We start from the raw sequence: 22,537 nt of genomic DNA on the forward strand, positions 1-22,537 counted from the left end.
AAAACTGCACATCCACTAAATTCAGAATCAATTTTATTTGGGTAGAGTGAACAAAGTAGTCCCATTTATAACTATGATGTACATCACAGTAGGCTGTTACATTCAGACTTTCACACTTAGAAAATATATATATTATGTACAGGAATTTGCAAATAGGTGTAAACATACAATATTTTAAGATACCAGTACATTCCAAACCAAAACTATCAGCAAGGCAAACACCTCAAAATTATTCCAGTCAGCTAGCATTCAGAATCTCTCTTAAATAAAGCAGCTTTTATGCTTGACATCGTGTTGTTTTACTTACTATTAAAAATGAAGTTTTTTATTATAGATCAAATATCATAGTATCTGGCTATTTTGATATTTAAAAATAGGCACTGATTTCTAGAAGGAAATTTTCTTCTTACTGATATAATTGAGCCAATATGGCTGGTTTTGCTAGTACAAAGTAATCCAGTGCTGGAATAAGTCAAGACAAATTAAACTTAAGTCAAATGTATAAAGTTAGAATAGATACTGCAAAGCTGATTAAAATCTAGAAGCCTATATAACTCACCATAAACCATACTGCAAACAGATCAGCTAAATTTTCATTTATTCTCATTTCTTCATCTAAATTATACAGATTACCCTCCTCTTCATCTTTACAATGTAGATTTTGGCTATCTACTCCTGCCTAATCCAAGGTATATCGTGCAAATTACCTCATGCTATCTCATCCATGTAGCACGTCCAAGTCCTGCTACAGGTGGCATACCAGGTGGTGGAATTGGAGGTGGTACAGGTGGCTGTCCCCCTGGGGGAACAGTAGGAGGGGGGTAACTAGCCGGTGGCATTCCCAGCCCTGGGGGTGGATGAGGTGGTACTGCATGAGTTGGAGGCAGTCTTGGAGGTGGGAAATTAGGGTTGTATGTAGGTGGAGGAGGATATCCAGGAGTAGGAGGTGGAATATTGGGCGGGGGGAAAGAAGCAGGAGGTGGAGGTGGAACTGGTGGTGGAGGGTTGGGAGGGTAGACATGAGGATGGTATGGTAGATGAGCTGGTGGTCCATAGGCTGGTGGTAAAGCTCCGTATGTTGGTCCTTCTGTTTTCATCATTGACTGGAGACTTTGATAACCCTCCCCTGACATGTACGAATTTGTAGTAGACATCCCTGTAATATAACTGGTGGGGGGTGGGGGTGGGGGACGATGTGGCAGAGGTGGAGGTTGATGTACTGGGGCAGGATGAGCAGGGGGAGGAATCTGGACCTTTGGCATATCTACTGAGTCCACTGTAGTAGATTGCTCTGGTTCTCCCATTGAAACTGCCGTTGTCAAAGGAGGCTTACGCTCTGGAAAAGAAAATTGGATTTTTTTTTTTTTGGAAGGATAGTGGCAAGAGCAGCTTCTGAATACTTCATATTTTTTCCTCCAGTTAAATTAGCAAAAGAGAGCTCAATTCTCGAAGTCTCTGAATGCCATGTGGAATCCAGTCAGACCTTCTCAGGTTACTAAAAACCAACTAAGCTGCTTATCAAAGCTTCAGGGTCAGCTTTTCCCATTCTAAAAGTTAAATTCATCTTTCTTATTACTATTTTTAATAATTTAAATATTGTTGTACAATCAGCAGAATTAACAGACCGGATGGATGGAATCACAACTAGTGGATTTAAAAAGTCACAGGATTCATGACACCAAAATTCTTTAGTTCAGTACTTCTACCTTCTTTAGTTCAGGCCTCCTTTCTACCTCTCTGGTAGTCCAGGAGGTGGCCTGGGATTACTCTCTGCACTTCACCTGCCTCCCATATTGGGAAACATTATTTGAGAACACAGGCCAAAGTCTCAAGTCTTTAACACTCAGCTCTAAACCTGTTTACCAAAGAAAGAGAAAAAGAAAACCAAAGGGTAAGTAAGAAGGACATGAAATCTGATCAGCTTTGTCCCGCTGATTAATTTCAGTGAACTCAGTACCTGTTGGTCTGGAGAAGTTAATAAAAAGGTCAGCATTTTACAGAATTATACTTAACCACTTCTGGAAAGAACATGCTTTAAGCTGTCTTCTAAATAAGAATTGTTTGTTTTCCCCTCTTAATGCAGACATTATAAAATAAGTTATACCAGTAGGATGACTAACAGCAACCTCTCTGTATGGTCAGAGAGATTATCAGAACAACCAACAAAAAAGAGTTTGAGACACGTTGACATTCATCTTGCTTGTATATATAAGCATCTAAACATTGTTCAGTAAGAAAAGCTATTTAGAAACACAGGACAGTCATTTCTAGTGGCACGCTAGATTGTCACTGTTAAAGAGAATTTGAGATAAATCCTCTTCCTAGTTCACTTGGTCAAGATGCATTCTTGGTTTTCACCTGGATCTTCCACAGAGCTGCCCTTTATTTTGATAATGTTTCAGTGCTTTTACTATTACATCCTTGTATAAACAAAGAGGAAAATTTTTCAGGTAACAAGGGAAATATATCCATTACCTGTCTAAGTAGGGTTTTAGCAGCAAAACTGCCCCCCAGGAAGGCCACATAATTAAATCACACAAGGGGGCTATGCTGGCTGTGGTACTCATGATTTCAGTGACTTCCAGCTCCTAAATTGTAGTAGGCAATAATTTCCTCATTTGCTCATTTTCAGAACCACTCTGGATGCAAGATGTGCATTCAAGATTTAACAACTGAAGGAATCATGAACATGGCATTTATAATGATCATAAAAAATCCTTAATTCTTAATTAGATTTTAACAAATCAGAAAAATTGTCCTACTGTGTTCCAGGGCACTACTTTTCTCTCTTCTAGTTCCCTGTTACAAGCTGTCATCTTACAGTTATGTTATGGACCATGGTCTGTGAAATACTTATTCACAGACCATATTCACATGTCATATTTAAGGGTCACTGGAAGACAGCTAATGCATCAAGGTGCTTGAAGCACATTTTTACAACAGGATAGATTATTTTGCAAACATATGGCATGTGTCCAGTATCAATGTTGTCTGGCAGATAGAAGTCCTCTTTTGAGGTACAGCAAAGAAAGTATCCCCCTTATTGTTTGGAAGCTGCACACCTGCAGAATTCCTGTATGACAGATATAACATGGAAAACTCCTACAGGACAGCTGAAAGCTGCTCTAATTATCTAATATGGCATCTACCATCCTTTTGAGATCAAGAAGTCCCTTTTAGCCTGCTATTAACAATTAGTTTTAGTCTTCTAGGCCCTTCACTGTTGCAGCTTTGTTTTGCATTTATCCACCTTAGTATAGTCTGCTTCCATCCATTTTTTCCTTCTGTCTGGGAAAGCCTGTGGTACTATGATGAAATTCCCTCAGAGCTTATTAACTTTGTATTTTTACTTGCCAAGCTGATTAACCAAAGCAACAAACCCCTGCCCCCACACCATTACCTATCACCACTTGAATGAAAACCAAGGAAGTTAACAAGAAGAATAAATGTATTTAAGAAAATAAAAGCTTACCTGGAGGTGGATGCGCGGGAGGTATTGGTGGATGTGAAGTTTCAATTTTAGGAATTTTAGATGGTGGCGGTGGTTCTAAAAAAACATTTGTCAGTTTGTGATTAGTTATTGCTCTGCAATATTTTCTAAATTCCAACTCTGGTCTCATGCTAATGATTATCACATCACATTACACTATGCAAAAGTACAGTGGATATCCTATTTACTAGATATGTTTAATAAAGAAAACTAAAATCAACACCTTTGCGTAAATAAAGTGTCATCCAATATTACATACAAGTCTTCAGAAAGAATGTATGCCTACAGGTTCAAGTGACTCTGTAACTGGAGACAAACTGTCCCAATAACAGTATATAAGTGAAGATGAGTAATTATATGTTTTCCAGCCCAAAGCTTTAGCTTGTAAGTAGTTGGAACAGCTCTCAGAAGAAGTTGACCTATGTTCTGCTACAGAAATGGGTGTCAGAAACCAAACAAAATGGCAACTGGACAGGAGAGAGGAGGGAGAAGGGACAGCTTTCTGGAATCTATCTGCCGAGCTACAGGGGAGTGAGTTCCTTAGGAAGTACATCCTAGTTATCCTGAACTACTTTGCTCCAAACCAGCAGAATGAAGAGAAACCCACAAACAAGCAAAAGAACCGGGTATGATCACTGCAGTGAGTCCACATTTCTTTTGCTACACTATTGACACAAAATGCTTTTTAGTAGCAGCCAAGCCAACAACCAAGTACAAACATCTCTGATTACCAACCACTTACTGTTAGTGCAGCTGTTTAATGACATGGTACCTTCCGTCACTTCAAGGCCTCACAGCTTGCTAAGGAATTACTCCCAAATGATGCATGGAGTTATACATTGAGAGTTGACTAGTTTAGCAAGACTCCTGCTGCACATACTCTATTCAAGGGACTCTTTGGGCACAGTTATACTAAATTTATTTCAAGTTTTGCAGTTAAGAACATTTCAAAAACAGTTATATATTTAAGGTATATTATCAGGATCAAAATAGTTTAGGACTGCCAAGCCTATAAGCAAACAAACGAAGTGCATATCAGCAAATTACTTATTCTGGTTAAAGCAGTAAAATGGAAGCAACATGAATAGAATATTAATATTTACCTGCTGCCTTTGTTTCTTCTTTTGGAGATACAGCCTGTTTCAAAAAAAGAAAAAAAAAAAGATAAAAATAAGACCACTGCAGTCAGAGTCTTCTCCCAGGTAACAAGTGACAGAAGAATCGGCCTCGAGTTGTGCCAAGGGAGATTTAGATTGGATATGAGGTAAAATTTCTTCATGGAAAGCATGGTAAGGCATTAGAACAGGCTGCCCATGGAAATGGTTCAATCACCATCCCTGTAGGTATGCAAAAGACGTGCAGATGTGGCATTGGGGACATGGTTTAGTGGTGGACTTCACAGTGCTGTGTTAATGATTGGAGTTGATGATCTTTAAGATCTTTTCCAACCTAAATGCTTTTATAGTTCCTTATGACAAATGCAAGACAAGCACTGAACAAAGTCAAATCACACTGGGAAAGCCCAGCTTAACTAGCAGAATGAAAAGACTGGAAAAATAGCAGGAATTTTATATGCAGCATTTCCTGCTGCTCCTACTGTTGAGTATATATCTCATTTAATGTATTTATAATCCACTGCACATACGTCATGGTCTAGTTCACTGCTCACTGAGCTGAAAACGAGAGGCTTGGCCTCTGTTCCTGATTCTGCTTTGACCTGTCACTCAACCTTTGCCAAAATCACTTCAGGCTCTTATGCTTTATTTACCAGGAGAGGAGGGCAGTGAGAGTGTTGCACAGCATAAAACATTTCAGAAGCCTTCAGATGGAAAGCATTGTATAAAATCCAAATGTTATGCCAGGAAAAAAATGTATGCATACTGAACAAAACCCACAAACCCTCACATCATCCTTCCAATCACTATTTTCTGGCTGGGTTTTTTCTTGTTTGGTTGGTTGTTTTGTTGTAGTTTTTTTTAAACAACCATGGATAACGGAATAAAAAAAATCTTCCCAGATTACACAGTCCTACTGAGATGACTACTTGATGGTTTCTGAGAAAAGCAGAGAACTTAACTTATATTTTAAGTACAACTATATTTAGAATGAATTATGAAGGTCAGAGGGGTACACTACTTAGCTTCTCTGTCTTTTCAATGAAAATGGTTTTTTAAGGGATTGTTCATCTCCAGTAGCTTTACCTGCATAAATTATTCCTCTGTTTCCTTCATTTCACTTTCCACAGCAAGAATGGGGACACACTTCAATCCAGCTTGAACAGTACTTTTCCTTAATTCTGAGTATTCTCAAAAATTTTTGCTGTCTTATTTTTGCCTGCTTGAGGCAACTTCATTCTTATATTCCTTTGACAGTCATTTCAAATTTCCAGACACGTTCCAGCTGCTTTCCTGCTTTTTAAGGACAATCTTTATCTTACCATTTCAAACACACATACTTTTTTTTCTTAGTGACTCTCATGGACTCATCTGCTGCCTTCATTTTACTTGGATGGTATTTTCGTGACTTTTTAGCACTAAATTCCATGCCTGTAAAACTGCATCAGCTCTCCCTGCACTTTCAAATAGAAGCAAATCACTATTTGTTGGATCTTTTCCAAAAAATCACTCATTTTGTGAAATCAGTTGATCACTTCAGGTGACAAGCAACTCAATTACTGTGCATTTGTTAATATGGAGCAATATTCAAAAATTCAAGGTACATCATTACAGTATAACAAGAAACTGGAGCAAAATAACCCATGACAGAAAAAAGAAAGTAGCAATTTAAACTGCATTTATGCTAAATTAAAAAACAAAACAAAACAAAGAATCAAGCAGCAACAATTCTCTAATAATGGCAGCTGCTAAAATAGAGATGAGCATTTATTTGGTCATTCTACTGCACTGTAGTTTGTACTGCCCCAGCTAGAACACCTGAGGGTCATAATAAATAATAAAAAATTATCAACATTATCTACTGTCATGCTGATGGGCATTTAATACCTTCAGTTCTATACAATGGAACTATTCCTTTACTGCTGTTTCAATGAGCAATAAAATTGTTCCCCCTAACAATTTCTAGTTTAATGAAAATTAAATGAAATACTATGAAAATACTATTTACATCTAATGATTCACCAGTGTATTTTTAGTGAAATCAACTGAAAATTCGAGCACTCTTCACCACTAGAGATGTACAGGATGTGCAGATGCTTTAGACATCTGATATGGGTCTGTAAGTCATGGGCCAATACCTCAGCTGCTTGAAAGCATCTTGGCTCAGTAGAAGGTAATGGGAGTTACAAGAGTTCATGTAAATTGAAAATCTGGCCTCCAGGAACAAAGCATATTTCATCAAAGGAGAAGTCATGCAAAGCCCTATTTATAGAAGCAGGCAAAGATTTTAAGTAAGGTTTAAGGTACATCTAACTCAAGAACATTTTAGAAGCACCAAGTAAATCTTTCCAACACCACACATCTTGCTCTCCCAGACTGCTTTCTGGATAAAGAACAATTTTGGATCACCACATTTACTTTTCTCAAATTCATGCTGCTTGTGCTGTATTCCTACAAAACTTCTTTGAGTGACCCTTTGCTTTTTTATTTGTTGTGGCTGCTTACAGTGTATCTACTATTTTTCCCTTGATTATTAGGTGATGGACGTCAGACTAATTTCAGGAAAGGTAAGTTTCACAGATGGCTTGACCAGAGGCGACTGTTCAAGAACAACAGATACTACTCATGCAAAATCATCACTTTTTTTCCATGAGACACTTCATTAACATATGGGATAGGGCAAAATCAGTAGTACTGTAATGGTAAATCCTTTACAGGAATGAACAAGCATTCGTAGCAACTTAGATTGTGCATGTAGGAAAAAACAAAATTGTTGTTATTAACAGCTTCTGATGTGCCAAGCTGTTCCAGGCTTTTTTTTTTTAAGAAAAATAGTAAGAGATCCTAGAGGTCTGACAAGTCAAGCAGAATTTGTGCTGATGGCATAAAAAGTATGAGAAGAAATGCATAATATCTAGAAAGAACTCTCACACTTTTCAAGCTAATTAATATTATGACCTTTCTACCCTGAACAATGCAGTGCAACAACTAAAAATTCCAGTGCAGGCCTTTTCCTCTAGTAAGCTTTATCCTGCACTTACAAGACCAAAGTTTTACAGTCTTACATTTTTGTCTTTTTTGGGAGTCTGCCATCAGGAAGATGCTGCACTCTTCCAATTCCATTTCATTCTGATATTTGCTGCTTACTCCTCGTTTTTGGTTTGATTTTTTTCAGTTTGTTTTGGTGTGTTTTTTTTTTTTTTTTTTTTTTTTTTTTTTTTCTCCCCTGATGTCAGTTCTCTAGTTTTGGCATATATTAATTACAAGTTAGAGCAAAAGTCAGAACAAAATTTACATCCTAAATGGACTTGTTCCAAAGACTGTACTTCTGAAAACAGTCCCCTTACTAAGTACACATGGAAGAAGAGTTGGAACCCTTTTTTTAAACTTACAAGTGAAAAAAAACAAAACAAAAGTATAGATTAAAATCTGAAAGCTTCATTTGAACTTGACGGCTGCTGAAAAGTGCTCTGAGTATTTGTGACACTATCCAACTGTTAATGTACCTTCTTATTTTCAATTATGATGTGATACTATGGACTATAAAGTATGATGATTTATAGGCTGCTACTGTTAAGAGGATTATTTTTAAAGACTTTTTTTTCAAGAATTTTGACATAACGTTAGAAGTCACTATTCTCTTAATCTTAGTAATCAAAGAATCAAATAATGTCTTCATCAAGACTCTACATTCAAGTACAGCACAAGAAACCCTCCTTAAATTAAATCTGCTTAATAGAGAGAACAAAGAAGTTTGATAACCCAGAACTACAAACACTGAGAACCTGAATAGCTCATGTTGACTTAAAAGCCTCTCCATGGCTTTTGGCTCAAGTGCAATAAGAATGTCATATGCCAGAACTGTAAAGGCTGTTCTGCACTAACAAAGTTGCCACATAACCAAGGAAAGTCAACTACATAAAATTAATTACATGGCTCATTCTTAAAGCAAACACAAGTCTGCTGTACACTAAATCAAATGGGCATCAGATCAGCCTGAAAATAAATTGCAAGTTAAAGTTCAACTTACTGCTGGCCTTTTAATCTGTCTAGGAGGACTTGACTGGGGAGAGGGCTTTTTAGATTGCTGTGCTTGTGTTTGCTGCTGCTGCTGCTGCTGCTGTTGCTGTGCTGACTGCTGCAACTCTTTTTGCTGCTGTGTCTGGGATTGCTCCGAACTCTGGGATTGCTGTGACTGCTGTACTGTAGGTGCCTGAGGTGTAGACTGAAGAGATGGTGGCTGCTGCAACTGATGAGGAGTATGATGAGGCATTTGCTGTTTTCCCTGTGAGTATAGATCCAGGATCTGATGACAGATATCTTAGTAATAAAGAAAGAAAAATCCAAAGTATTACAACCTTATAATGTACAAGTGCATATTTAACACAATTATCACTCTGATTTTTACTGGACATCAGCTTTGGAAAAAATTATTGCAAATATTACTCATCATTATAACGAATAAAATATCTTTAAAAGGAGATTAATTTTTAACTTATACTTGCATTTCTGAGTTTCTTCTGCCTATCCTGAGCAATATGTACATGTATATGCACACCTTTCAGAAGAGCACAGTATCTTGGTAATAATACATTGCATGCCATTACTGTGTGCCTGGAGAGCCAGGTAACCATGCTCACAGGACAGTAATACAGCAAGAAAGCAAGTGGAAGAAGATTATATGTTAAAACATACATGTCCAGGCCAGTCAAAAAAGTTTTAGGAAATTAAGCAAAGGACTAGCACTAAATTCTTCTTCCAACACATTAGGAGCTAAAGGTGCCCCATAATCTGTTCATCATTCATGGCACATCACAAAAAATCCCTCTATCCTAGCACAATTTGGTCAAAGACACCAATTATCAACAGGAAAACCACTGGAAATCAGGCTCCATTAATAAGGTTCCAGTGTTTGTAGAACCATTTATTTCAAACAGGGAGTAGATAATCATTAAAAAAATAGAAAACACACCATGGCAATTCAGGCTGATTAGATGTGCTATAAACTTAAACAAATTGTAAAGCAAACACTGAACAAAAGACTAATCATGATGATTAAATAAACTTCTAAACTAAGCCAGCTCAATTTAAAACCTGATGAAGGCACAGCACATACAACCTGAGTTTCAAACTCAACACAAGATTATTTTGACTGAAACCTAGATAAAAAAGCCATCTGCATTTAATTATGACCTAGGCCACACAGTTACAAGCAATGTTGTGGGAAACCATTTTCATACCTTCCAAAACATCAACAGGAACATCTTGGACAAACTGCTCCCACCATCTTCTGTACATTGGTTTGGATGTCCATTCCTGTATTTCAAACTTACACAGACGGCCTGCTAAGTACATAACTGCAACAGCTATGATCTCAGGCTCCCACTGCAGGGACAGTGTAGTGCAGAGACTGCAACAGGAAATAAACCAAAACAGAACACAACCCTGCAGATTACCTGATGGAGCAAGTGCACATTAATGTACAGCAGCTATAATTAACAAGGTATAAAATCCTACCACAGTTCTAACTTCGCAGGCAATTTTAATTAAGAGCCTTGTTAAACAGAAGAGTTTAAAAACTAAACTATTTCTGGACTACTGCTGTCATGAAATAAAGTCTCAAATCAGATTTTAGAGCTTCCAAATGTTTGTCAATAAAATGTAAACAAATACTAAAAAACCCCCAAAGCCCCACAGAACCGCCAAAATGAACCTGTAAAGCAATTTGCCAAGTGCAACACAAGTATTAGAGCAACATATAAAAGGTTATCTCTTGAACAGCCTTTGTTAAAGCTAATGCTAAAATAATTGAAGCTATTGGTATTACTGATATTAACTAAGGTGCTGTCATAATCAGTTCCTATTTCCTGATATCAATTTTAAGTTATGATATATTTTTTCTCGTCCTTCTCCACATATTCTGTAATATATCATCTGCTTACAGAATTTTAAATCCAGCCAGCCAGCTGAAGTTTCACGAATTCACTGTGGCTGTATAAGAACAGAATCCCCTATTCTAAAGGCCTGTAGTGCAAAGCACAGAATTAATTTCCCGTGATCCTACAAACAAAGTAAACTTCTAACATGGTAATATGGCACTTATTAAGTAAGCACAATATAGCCACTTCAAAACAGAGATAATTATTATGCATGATTTGAAACAACCCCTCTGACTTCATACAAGTGTTTTCCTGAAGTGCATTTTAATTGCTAGGTTTTTTTAAAGTATTAAACACTACCTAATTCCAAGTACAATGGTGTCCAGACTTTGACAGATAAATTACTGTAGTTTCACAGACTTAACAGTGACAGTCATACTGTAATTCTGTTCTACCTGTAAGGTCATCACCTGCAAGACTGACAGCAGCTGAAGTAAACATCTCTTGAGTTCCATAAAAATTTTGGTCAAATTAATTTGGAGAGTTTAGGTGGTATCTACAGAATCTGAACCCGCACAGGGCTAATGCAAATCAGGCATATGATTAGAAATGTACCTTTTTTTAATAATATTCTACTACTGTAGACATGACTGAAAGATATGTATTCACAATTTCTGGACAGTCAGACCACTTTCACATTTTATTAAGGGTTTGCCGTGGCAACAAAAAGTAATATTTTAAGTCCTTAATGAATTAACTTGCCTAGCTCTATAGAATCCTACTGAACAAGACTGAAGTGTATCAAGATGTTTTGGTTTTTTTTCAATACCACACAAGAAGTGCTTTTACATGCACTCCGATTAATTGACGTGACTCTTACAAGCTCATTATTCAAGAAATTGTAAATCCAGTGCTAAAAACTGTACTCCTCAGTGAATTTAACGGCTTCGCTATTACCAAAATATCACATTAAAAATATAGTGATGTGATGGAATTGAGAAGTGAATTTGTTTTTTCAGAATGCACCATGTATCACAAATTTGGCAAAAAAGCCAAATACAAAAAGATACAAAAAGATACAAAAAGATACAAAAAGATACAAAAAAGATACAAAAAAGATACAAAAAAGATACAAAAAAGATACAAAAAAGATACAAAAAAGATACAAAAAAAGATACAAAAAAGATACAAAAAAGATACAAAAAAGATACAAAAAGATACAAAAAAGATACAAAAAAAGATACAAAAAAGATACAAAAAAGATACAAAAAAGATACAAAAAAGATACAAAAAAGATACAAAAAAGATACAAAAAAGATACAAAAAGATACAAAAAAGATACAAAAAATGTACAAAAAAGATACAAAAAAGATACAAAAAAGATACAAAAAGATACAAAAAGCCTGTTTGCATTCTGTAGATTTAGGATTTAGAATTTGTTTTGTCCCTTTCCAATTTTAAGTTTCTTTTTAATGCAGCACTAAATTAGTACCACAACATTGCAAGGGTCTTACTTGTCTACTTCACACTCATTCCAGATTCTGTGCTCATGGAACTATCATGGTAACAAGGGAAAGAAAAACTGAGGAAAGATGTAACCAAGAAAAGATGTAACAAGCAGAAAAAACAAAAAAATCAAATATTTGTCAAAAAAATATCCAGTACCAGAACAAAGTAAGCAACAGTAACTATTTAACTTTCAGAATGTTTCCTACATGTATCTTACCTGTCGTTGACAAACGTCCACGCCATTTGAACCAGTTTTTGAATTTTATTTTTGTCCCCTAAAAAACAATCAGAAAAAAAATTAGGACATAAAATTAGGAGGGACGAATAGTTGCAAGTAGAATATTCTCTCACTATTAATATATTAAGTTCTGGAAATCAATAACAGGCATTACTTGCTCACCCTGCAATATTTTACCTTTGAGTTGTTTGGCATACTTGAGAAGAAATTGGTATGGATGTTCCACTTGTAAATCAAACTTTATTGTTTGTAGTAAGATTCTTTCAAGTACCATCACTTCTTCCTATAGAGAGTTACAAAGTAACCACAGTATTATTTCTTCTTTCATTCAAAAAATACTTTATGCTAGTATAGAGCGTGACTACACAGCACCTCCACATATCCATGCTTGCATCCAAGGAGAACAGAAAGCTCTCCTACTAATAATACTATTTTAAACTCACATACCTTTTCTTCACACTTATTTGAGTGAGGACAGGGGATGTTGGTGTTTAAAATCCCTGTTCCTCTGCACAGGAATGAACTGAACCAGACACAACATGAAATTGCCAGAAACAAAATCACAACAAAAATATAGGCTCTACCACATTTCACTCAGAAGTTTCAAGTCCTTCTGCTATTTAAAAGCAAATTTTAAGAGAAGAATGGTTTTGCTAAGTCAATACTGTAAACAAGAAACTTCTCAATACCTTTGAGCTTTTGAGATCTAGTTCTCTTATTTAAGATTCACTAATAATTGCTTCCTAAAATCCCATTCAGATGATTTATGATTTTTGTCTTGGTAACATTTCTTGCTCTGGCTGAAATGACTCAAATTTCCTTTAATTTGCAAAATAACATCAGAATTTACATGAAATAAAATGTGAACTTTTTATGAAAACAATTATTGCAATAAGCTCCCAAAGCTATGCGTATTAGGAAGAATTACTTTCATAGCTACCAATCACATTACCAAGAAGAGCCATAAATGCTTGCTGAACATCTAATTTAAATTAGAACAAGTGAAAATCAGTCAACGCTCTATTGAATGTGTGTCATTTTACTACAGCACAACAGGATGAAATCAATTTCAATGTGAATATTTTTACCTTTGGGTCATCTCCAAACTGCCCAAACTGTACATCATTTAGCAAGCTACGAGCTGTTTTAATTATATCTTTACATTTCTTGGGTGTCTCTTCAACCTTTCCTGCCAGGAAGAGACAGCAGGCTCCAGTCACCTAAAAAAAGGCAAATGCTTTCAAAAAGTGGTCTGCAGGTAGATATGCAATACAGTGTAGCATTATAAAAGAACTGTCAGATTCCATTAACAGTTCTGTAGAAGTCTCACAGTTAATGAGCATACTAATTTCTAATTTTAATATAGTGTTAAACTTTTATTTTCTCAGAGGAAAAATACTGAACTTGGACGACTGTCTATTTTATACAACTTCATTTCAAGGTCAGAAACCCAAAGCACAATTTTTCCCAGTTCAGTGTTGTCTGTCAAGCAGTTTTAAAACTGTATTATACTTCTTTTTTCTTTCAGCTAATACAGAAGTGCCAGAACTACAGCTGCTGCTCCTAAAGAACAATATCAGCAAGTCATAACAGCAATCTCAATACATTTCTGGGCACAGACAGAAATGCGTAACAGGCAAGAACAACGAATTTTAGGTTGTAACAATAAAAAGACAAAACGCTAATTTTCCATCTTTCTGTAGTGAACAGCAGTATTAGTACCCAAGTGCCTAATCATCATTTCAAATAGTCCCTGCCCAGTGCAATCATTAAATTAAGTCATCAATATTCTAAATACTTACATATCTTGGGAACTGTTTGAAGGAATGAAACATATAAAACCGATGGAAATAAATTATTCCGGTTGCTAGAGTGTCATAATGTCTGTGGTGTAGATTAAGGACTTTCAAACCGCGTACAAAACAAATATAAAACCAAACATGCACAATGGATTCTGCTTTATCAACTACTTCAAGTAATTGGTTGTTCAGTGACCAGTTAGAAAACACTGCAAGTAAAACAGGAGCTTTAGGGGGGAAAAAAAAAGCCACAAAAGCCCTTCAAGCTGTGTAAATACTATGATCAGGCCCAGGTGCAGCTGATATCTAAAGCATTTGTTGTAAATGTGCAAAGTCCTGATTGTATGTACAAGAGGATGCACATAAGGTCATCCCTGTGTTGCACCATACCTGCTTCAGAGAAGGTCAAACCCAGCAGTAGGTACACGAAGGAAGAGAACAATAATCACTTCACATTCAAGTGCTGGTGTGGAGGGAAGTTACTATTCACACCTACAAATGCAAATAAAATCCAAACATGCTCCCTATTCTTCGCTTTAAGGAAAGTAAAAGTTTTCACCATGCATTATTAAAGAAAGAACTAAGGAAATTAAAGGAAGCATAGGAACATAGGAAGCAGAAAATTTAAGTGGCCATCTATAAGAGAGTGGGACAGTCAGGAGAACTCATAAACAAAGCTGTAAATCCCAAACCAGTGAAACAAAAAACAGCCACCAAAGACAAAGACTGGAGAGGCAGAGGTTAGAAACCTCAAAGGCACAATCTAGAAAACTGGGGGAAAAATTCAAAGTTTGAGAAGTCATGCAGATTCATACAGTGAAACAGTTTCATATTTCACAGAGGTTACTCTTAATTTGAAAGTCTGTATCTTCTTACCTCCCTATCGCTAAATTGGAACCTTGTTTATCCAATGAATGGATAGAACTGCAAGGCACATAAAACACAAATATATTTTTGATTAACATTTGAACATCTGAGCATGTCACATTTCTTGTACATTTTATGCTGTAAATTCACTATTCACGAAGACATTTTATACCAACATGAGTTTAAAGGATACAGCCCTAAACGTGTTCCCACATCGAATATGAATCTGGCCCCTTCCCTGCGGTATCGTGCCTCTGTAGCTGGATCAAGCCCTTCAAGCTGGGATGGTGTGTGTGCCAAATCTTTCTTATCCCAGTACCAGCATGGCTTTGTATGGTCCAGGTTTGCCAAGTTTACAGAAGGGCTGGAATTTTCTTTATTCTCCTTCATTTATTAAAACAGAATTGTCTTTGCTTTTTAAATTTTCAAAAACGAAGTCTTCAGAGAGTCACTTCAGGACCTTGAAGAAAAGAAAAAAAGGAATTCTTTAAAAATAGAGAGAAATGTCCCCTCCAGTTCCTGCTCAAAGAGGAGTAAAGAGGAACTGTGCTTAGCCTTGCCTCTTGGAAAGAACTTTTTCCTATGCTCAAAGACAATAAAGAACTTTGCCTTTATCCTCCCCATATATTAGAAATACAATCAAAGAAAATGCCATAGGTTATCCCTGCTATTAACTGTTTAATAAGGAAACTTCAAGAATACATTTCCAACAATATCTGCTATTTCTTAGTAGAACAACTTCCATCTAATTTGTCCATAAAAGTAGCGGGGAAAAAAATCAGTGATGGCTGCAGAAAGACAGGAAAAGTTAAGGAGATTTGCTGCCTATTAGTAAGTAGGAAAGGCACTGCTGAGGTGAGCCTGAACAGCCATTTAATTACCTGCCTGCTTCCAGGGATACCCTGAGCAGCAGGCACTTCGCAGAAGCTTTGTAAAGTGATCTGTACTTATATTACTTTAAGGAAAAAAAAACAAAAACAAAAAAACCAAACCAAACCAAACCAAAAAACAAAACAAAACAAAAAACCACCAAACAAAAACCAAAAAAAAACCAAAAAAAAAAAAAAAACCACACAAAAAAACCAAAAAAACCCAAAAAAAACCAACCAACAAAAAAACCCCAACGTATCAGTGTTCTTTCACACACCGAGATTAAGACAACCGATGTGAGTTTGTACAGTAAGGTAGCATCTAAATCATCCCCCAAACAAGGCAACTGAATACACTCCAAGAGTCTCCTACTTGCCTGCGTTTACGAGCACTTTGTGCACATAGATGCAGATCACAAAGCTCTGCAGGCTTTCTGCTGTTTGAATTATGACAGATGTTCAGCCATGCCTCAGCTTAAAGAACAAACACCCGCTGCCTTTACTTCTTTCAGGCACACAACTGCTCCTGCTCCAATTCAACTAACTACAGACACTATGCAAAGATTACCGCAGTCACCTGCAAAGGTTTGCATAACAGACAGTTATTACATATGATGCAATATAGTCGCTCTAAGCAAGACGGTCACAGGAATGCCCAAACTCAAAACTCTTAAAATCAGCTATTACTTTTCGAGACGTTTCCCTTCCGAAAACGGAAGGAAGATCACGTGAACAGCCACAGAACGATGCCTACAATCAGCACCTCGCTCACCTTCAAAAAGTTTCTCTTTTTCAGAATAAAGGAAACTGTCTCTGCCACACGGTGGTTTTGGAATCACCTTCACAACTCGTGGTATCGGTCACAGACAGATCTAAATTCTGTCACAAGAAAAAGTAAACGGCTACTAAAAACTATTTCCAGAATCAACAAAAGCGCGCCAGGCCACGACCACACATTCCCATCATATTTACTAGAAAGGTCCCAGTTTTTATAACTATAACGACCCTTCTTCCTTAGTAGACATTTTGCTTGCTAACTTCTAAAGCGCTTAAAAACGAATTAACACTAAAAGCGTCTGAAGCGATGAGATCTGCTTCTATAAAGGAGCGAAAGCATTTCCGAATACCAAGAACGAAACATCTTAAACGAACCATCTCAAACGTCCCAATCCAGACCTCAACGCCCGAAAACAGTAAGTTTTCCCTGCCTTTTTACGCACCCCATTAAATTGGAGGAGAGTTCGAAAGCACAATCGCGGCTTTTTTATACCTTACCTGAGACGAACCCGCCGAGCGCGACTCCGCCCCGGCAGCCTCAACCCGGCCGGGGATGCTCAACTCCTCTCAGACCCGCCCGCCCTCCCGCCGTTGACGGGGCTATCAGTGCCCGGGGAGGCGCTCGCTCCCCACCCCGGCCTCCCCGCTCCCTTCTCCCCTTCCCAGGCGGTGGCCGTCGCCGGCGGCCGGCTCGGGCGGGGCCCCGCGCACTCACAGGGCTCGCGGGGAGCGGGAGCCGCACCGGAGCGCGGGGCCTCTCAGCGACAGCGCGGCCTCCGCGCCCTGCGCGCCGCCATCTTGGGAGCCAGGCCAGGCCGCGCGCTGCGTCATCACGTCTCAAAGGCGTAGAGCGCGAGGACGGAGGCGCCGCCAATGGGAAACGGCGGCGCCACCTCCGGGGCCCGGCTCTGTCAGAGGCTGCCGAGCCGCGGCAGGAGGCGACGTGCTTCCGTTCTCCGGAGCGGACCAATCGAAACTCTAAGGGGAAAGATTGCGAGCCTCACGAACCAGTAGAAGCCCGAAGGCGGGCGAAGAGGGACTGAATGACAGCCAATGGGAGCGCTGCCGTGCCCTTTCTGAGGCCGGCCGCGAAGGCGCGGGAGGGGCGTGGCCTTCCGGCGGGCGGCAGCTCGGCCAATGGCGGCGGGGGGCGCAGGAGGGGGCGGGGCCGGGCGGAGCCACCGCCTCCCCTCCGCGGGCAGCGGCGTCCGGCGCGGGCTCGGGTGCGCCGCTCCCTCGGGCCAGGCAGGAGCGGCCGCTGGCGGGAGGTAAGGCGGGGCCTGCCCGGGCCCCCTCCCCTGCCTCTGCCCCTCGTCCCGGCGCGGCACGGGCCCTTCCTCTCAACCCTCCGGGCGGCGTGGGCTCGGCCCGTTCCGTCGCCTCCTTCCCCGCGGGAGGCGCCGCTCTTTCCTCTCGCTCCTGCCGGCCCGGGGCGCGCTCCGCGGGCCTCGCCGCCTCTGCCTTCCCCCGCGCGGCCGGTGCGGGGCTGGTCCGGGCCTCCTTCCTCTGGGAGCCGCCGCCTCTGTCGCGGCTCGCCCCGGCCTTTCGCTCTCTCGCTGCTCGGCCGGAGGGGCCGGCGCGTCCCCCGGGTCCGCCGTGGGCGGGCCGGGTTCGTTCCAGCCCGGCTTAGGCGGGTTTCTAGTGAGCGAGGAGGCGGCACTGGCGTTTTCCCTTGCCCCATTCCCCCTCGAGAGGCTGATCGAAACGAGAGTAAAGCAAATGGTTTAAAATTTCTTTCCTCGTGATGTAATTTTTTTTTTTTTTTTTTTTTTTTTTTTTTTTTTTTTTTTTTTTTGATATGTTAGGTTTGAGTACGTCTGCTCCTACTTCAGCTTCCTATAGAGCCTCCCATGCCCCCAGCTCTCGGGGTCTGGCTCAGGGGCGTCTCTGCGGGTGCCTGGCTCCTCAGAGCCCTCCTCTGGCTGGAGAAGAGTGCTCTGGTTGCTTTTCTTTCTCACCCCGAGAAAGCCTGCTTTAGTAAAGGGGTTAAATCTTTAGAGGAAAAAAGTGGGGGGAGCCAAAATTAGAATAAATCGTAAACTGTTTATTGACAGGGGTGTTACTTCTGAAGCAGCCTCGGTGTTTCAGCCTTCCTCTATTGCTGCAACAGCTGCCCGTCCCATGAACCCTTCCTCTTCTTTCTTACCCAGCAACATTTGATGAGAGTTGTTTGAGCTGAGGCTGTCCTTTGCCTTCAGTTCTTAGAAAATTCCTGAATTTTGAAGTAGATAGTTTTTTACCCTACAATCAGCTATCAGAACAAGCTCAGTTGTTCCTTTTGAAAGTTATCCCTCACGGTTCACAGCTGCTCTTGTCCCAAGCTTGGTATCTGCTCTTCTGGATAGACTTGTCCTTAGAACCCAAGCTTGTTTCTGAGAGCAAACTGAAAGTGGATCATCTTCGTCCCTTCTAAGAGCATGTAATGGAGGCACCTGTCTATTCAAGTGACAGCTTTGTTCTCTGAAAATTGCTACAATGTTAGCTTAATGTCTCTCAAGTGTTTTCTGCTTTCAGTTGTAATCTCATAACCGTAAATGGAACATAAGTATTTTGTAGGTTAGTGAACAAATGTGGCATTCTGTATGTCCACTATCAAGTTCCTGGTATAAAATAGTAAGCCAGTGTGCCAGCTGTTGGAGGGAAAGGCATGATGGGCTCAAAGGCAGGGGTGGCTTCCTGATATTTTTGCTCAATTAAGTAACTTAATATGGTAGAGATTCAAGCATGCTTACTTGTGCCTTAATAAAGTTTTCGGTTATGTTTAGCAAGGATTGAAGTATATATTGCAGTACAGTTGAAAACACATTCTTGACATTGTGTGCTGAGAAATAGATTTAAGCTGTTGGGTGAAGAAATGCCACAAACCCTGAAACCAATAGTCTGTGTATCACTATTTCCAGAGATGGCCTGATCTGTTGCTGAAGTCAGATGTGCCTTGAAATAGAATTCTGATTTCAGTGTCATACAGAAATTAAAAATAGACCGTATTAAGCCTCTCTGTATGGAAAAGTATACACCTTGATGATGTTTTCATTGTAATAAATCTATTTAGACACATATACTCTATCTATGTAATACTTCATCATAGTGGTGCTGGTTATGTACTTAATTTGATTAACTGTGTGTTCTCTGCAAGTGAGTATTTCAGTGGTTGCTCTTTGAAAATAGAAAAGAGGCACTTTGAGTACTGGAGGTCTTAAGGGATCTGTATCTTTTCTAGTAGGCTGTCACAGTGCTCAGTGCATGCCTCATGATGAGACTTCATGATGCCTGTGGCTTAAGCTTTTGGAAGCCTGGGTGGTTCTGTTAAGTCTGGCCATATTAATGGCTGAAGTCAGGGTGGCTTGCTTTATTCTCAGTCAGGAGTTATATTGTATGAAGTGAGGTTCATATTTTCTAAAATAAGAACGTTATTTAGGGACATGGAGATAAAGACAGTACATAAGGGGTTTTAATTAATGATGCTCTAAAGGAATTAGGAAAAAAAGATTTGTGGGAGTCTTCAGGAGGAGCAAAATTCAAGCAAAGAAATAAAATTGCAAAAGTAGGTTGGCAAGTTGGTAGAGTTAATCAGCTTCTTTTCTTCAAAGACTAAGTATTTTTTCTTTTCTGGTCAAATAGCTGTCTGAGGATCTGATTCAAGAGAGAGGCAAGGGAGTTAAGAATTTGTTTCCTTTGGATAGTAAACTGCCTTCCCTAGAAGGATCAGTCAGGTGTTAGTAAGAAGCACTCCATCTGCTTAAGAAAGCTTTAATGGGAGGTCAAGGGCTATAGGGACAAACCTATAGTAAATAATGTAATAGTTCTGAATTAGCAGGCTGATAAAAGTGAATTAAGAAATACAGACTTTTTTTGAGCTGTTCTGTTGGATATGGACTTTCTTTTTTTCCCCCTTCAGCGTTTTGTGCTACCTTCAAATTAATAATTTCTTACCAGAAGTTTATATTTAATGCATGAGACAGTCTTGTGCTTAGTATCTAGCTAGGTTCAACTATGTGGGGAGGGAGATAATATCAAAATGACAGGACTTCCTTTTTTTTTAGTGGATTAGTACTATCTCAAGCATCTGAAATCAGAATACTGTCAAGACATGTTTTAATTATATGGATATGATTCTAATTATAAGAATAAATATCTTTTGGAATTTGATTCCCAACAATTAGCTACATTTGTTGTAGTTGGTGCTTTTGTAAGTGTATCAAAGTATTTAGGTAATTTTAGTAGCTTCTTTTGATATTATTCTGTAGACTGGCTTCTTCCCAGTATCACAGTAGTATTTTTATGTATTCTTTCCTTAACCTTACACTGTAATGGGATCAGCAGTTTGTTCTTTGCAGAGTAGATGTATGCAGTGCATACAGCAGGGGTTCAGTCTTTCCTCTCTTCCAGATGCTTTAGGCTTGTGCTCATGGTTGGCAAACCTGTGGTGGTACAGCTTTCTATAATAAAGGGAATTATTTGATTCTGACCATCCTTTGCCAGATAACTGGTTAGAGACATTTCAGCTTCCTAGATCTGGTTTTAGATGACTAATAATGTTTTTGACTTAGACTGTTACATAAAATATGAGTAAAAACCTCTCAAAACTGAAAGTCTAAAGTCTAACAGCAGGAGTTCATCATTGCTCCATAAAAATGGCCCATTAGTGTTGTCTGGCCTTAATCTTGTGTATTTGGAGCTAGGCTTGTGTTTGTAGCAATTAAGAGGTGACTTCATGCCCAAGTGTATTTTAATATTGCTTTGCATTTTTGGTCTTGCCCTTCCTCTGCTTTAACCTTCTTTGCTCCCTTTTTCTGTTTTTAGCTGCTCTGCCCTACATTGCCTCTTGCTCGCATCTCTTCTAACAAATGACTATTCCAGTTGCTCTGTCTATCCCTTCCCTTCCTTTACCACTTCCCATACTGTTCAGGTAGTCTGTTAATCCTTTTTCTTTCTTTGAAATAAGGAAGAATTGGAGCTGTATTCTTTCATTTCAGTTCTGGGTTCTGTGACCAGGCCAGAACAACAGACCTGTCCCTGCAGGAGGATTCCACCTGTAAGTCTAACCTGGGCTGAATCATGCAGAGATGTGAATGACTATGCTTGAGATCAGTTTTATCTCCAGTACTGGTGTTTACAGGCTCTGAAGTTGGCTAGATGTAGGTAATACATAAAGCAGAAATAAAGGAAAAGACATGTTTCTGAGAATGTAACTGCTGATATCCTATTAGGAATCAAAACACAATATAACTTGTAGCTAGAGAGATATAATTTTACTTTTCAGGAGGTTTTTCTGAGCCTGATGTTAAAGCCTATTATGTGCTGGGGGCTGACTGATTAGTTGGCTTATTTTATTCTTGGGTATATTCCCAATATCTCTGAAGGAATTGGCTAACCTGTCCTAGAAGTGCCTGCAGCAGTGTTTGAACACGTGGTTTTCAACTAATGTTTTAATGTAGGCCAAAATTGTTCTTGTAATTGAAGATAGGCTGTGATGTCTGTCAGTTCTATTCAGTTGCTTTTTTATTGTTTCTGTTAAGAGTGTGATAACCTGCACTGAAAGGAGTGGAGTCAATCTCTGGGGCTCTTGCTTTAGCTGTCTGATTCTAGCCTTTTGCATGCAGATCAGTTTGTCCTTTTTATATGTTTGTAAGTATTTTAGAATATGATAAATAATGATGGAATCACCTCAATAAAGCTAAGTCTCTTATGTTACAAATGCTGCCTGTATTTCTTAGTTAATCTTGCTTTGTCTTTAATGCTTTATAGCACTGGTGTCCAAAGTTTTCAAGTAGTGTTTCAGCAGAGTAGGGAGAGGATGTGGTATGTGGATTTCTATTTCTATGGAACCTGTATTGCTGGTCCAGAAATTCCCTGTGTGCTGGGTTTCTCCTGGTGTGCCCATTCTCATGCTAAGCTGAGGGAAGACTAGTTACTTCGTAGGAAGGGGTAGCCAACCAAGCATGAGGTGCAGGCTATTTTGTGCCCTTGACAGGTCCTGTGGGTGTTGTCTTT

General features: G+C 39.1%; 2 protein-coding genes across 6 annotated transcripts in view; one reads left to right on the forward strand and one right to left on the reverse strand.

Annotated features, from left to right (window-relative positions):
• Window positions 1-11: 11 nt before the first annotated feature.
• CCNK (cyclin K) lies at window positions 12-17,372 on the reverse strand. 3 transcript variants are annotated; one of them, XM_040067821.2, is made up of 12 exons: window positions 17,259-17,368; window positions 16,539-16,645; window positions 15,091-15,357; window positions 14,034-14,115; window positions 13,320-13,451; window positions 12,409-12,514; window positions 12,211-12,268; window positions 9,846-10,015; window positions 8,636-8,925; window positions 4,594-4,627; window positions 3,473-3,547; window positions 12-1,336 (listed from the first exon to the last, which is right to left on the reverse strand). In XM_040067821.2, exons 3-12 carry the CDS (start codon window positions 15,285-15,287, stop codon window positions 714-716), a joined length of 1,767 nt encoding a protein of 588 aa, XP_039923755.1. In that variant the 5' UTR covers window positions 15,288-15,357; window positions 16,539-16,645; window positions 17,259-17,368; the 3' UTR covers window positions 12-713. The 3 variants fall into 3 exon arrangements, with proteins under 3 accessions (XP_039923755.1, XP_039923757.1, XP_039923756.1); XM_040067823.2 differs by lacking the exon at window positions 17,259-17,368 and adding an exon at window positions 17,042-17,088; XM_040067822.2 differs by lacking the exon at window positions 16,539-16,645 and having other exon boundaries at window positions 17,259-17,372.
• A 342-nt stretch (window positions 17,373-17,714) lies between these two features.
• The window catches only part of SETD3 (SET domain containing 3, actin N3(tau)-histidine methyltransferase), a 62,317-nt gene continuing 57,494 nt past the window's right edge, over window positions 17,715-22,537 (forward strand). For 2 of the 3 annotated variants that reach the window (XM_040067091.1, XM_040067093.2), the window contains exon 1: window positions 17,715-17,811. The gene's annotated coding sequence lies outside the window, so the exon portion shown is untranslated. Of the gene's footprint in view, window positions 17,812-21,519; window positions 21,579-22,537 lie in introns of all 3 variants that reach the window. The other variant, XM_040067092.1, reaches the window with a different exon arrangement.

This window comes from Hirundo rustica, chromosome 6 (assembly GCF_015227805.2).
Source record: "Hirundo rustica isolate bHirRus1 chromosome 6, bHirRus1.pri.v3, whole genome shotgun sequence".
Classification (NCBI taxonomy): domain Eukaryota; kingdom Metazoa; phylum Chordata; class Aves; order Passeriformes; family Hirundinidae; genus Hirundo; species Hirundo rustica.

What these genes read in the sequence shown, in the direction of transcription:
- CCNK (XM_040067822.2), bottom strand. Translation starts at nt 15,287, where the DNA reads ATGAAGGAGAATAAAGAAAATTCCAGCCCTTCTGTAAACTTGGCAAAC. An exon ending in AGTTTGGAGATGACCCAAAG is followed by an intron (nt 12,515 to 13,319) that starts GTAAAAATATTC and finishes AACTCTCTATAG; the next exon opens with GAAGAAGTGATGGTACTTGA. An exon ending in TGGACGTTTGTCAACGACAG is followed by an intron (nt 10,016 to 12,210) that starts GTAAGATACATG and finishes TTCCTGTTGCAG; the next exon opens with TCTCTGCACTACACTGTCCC.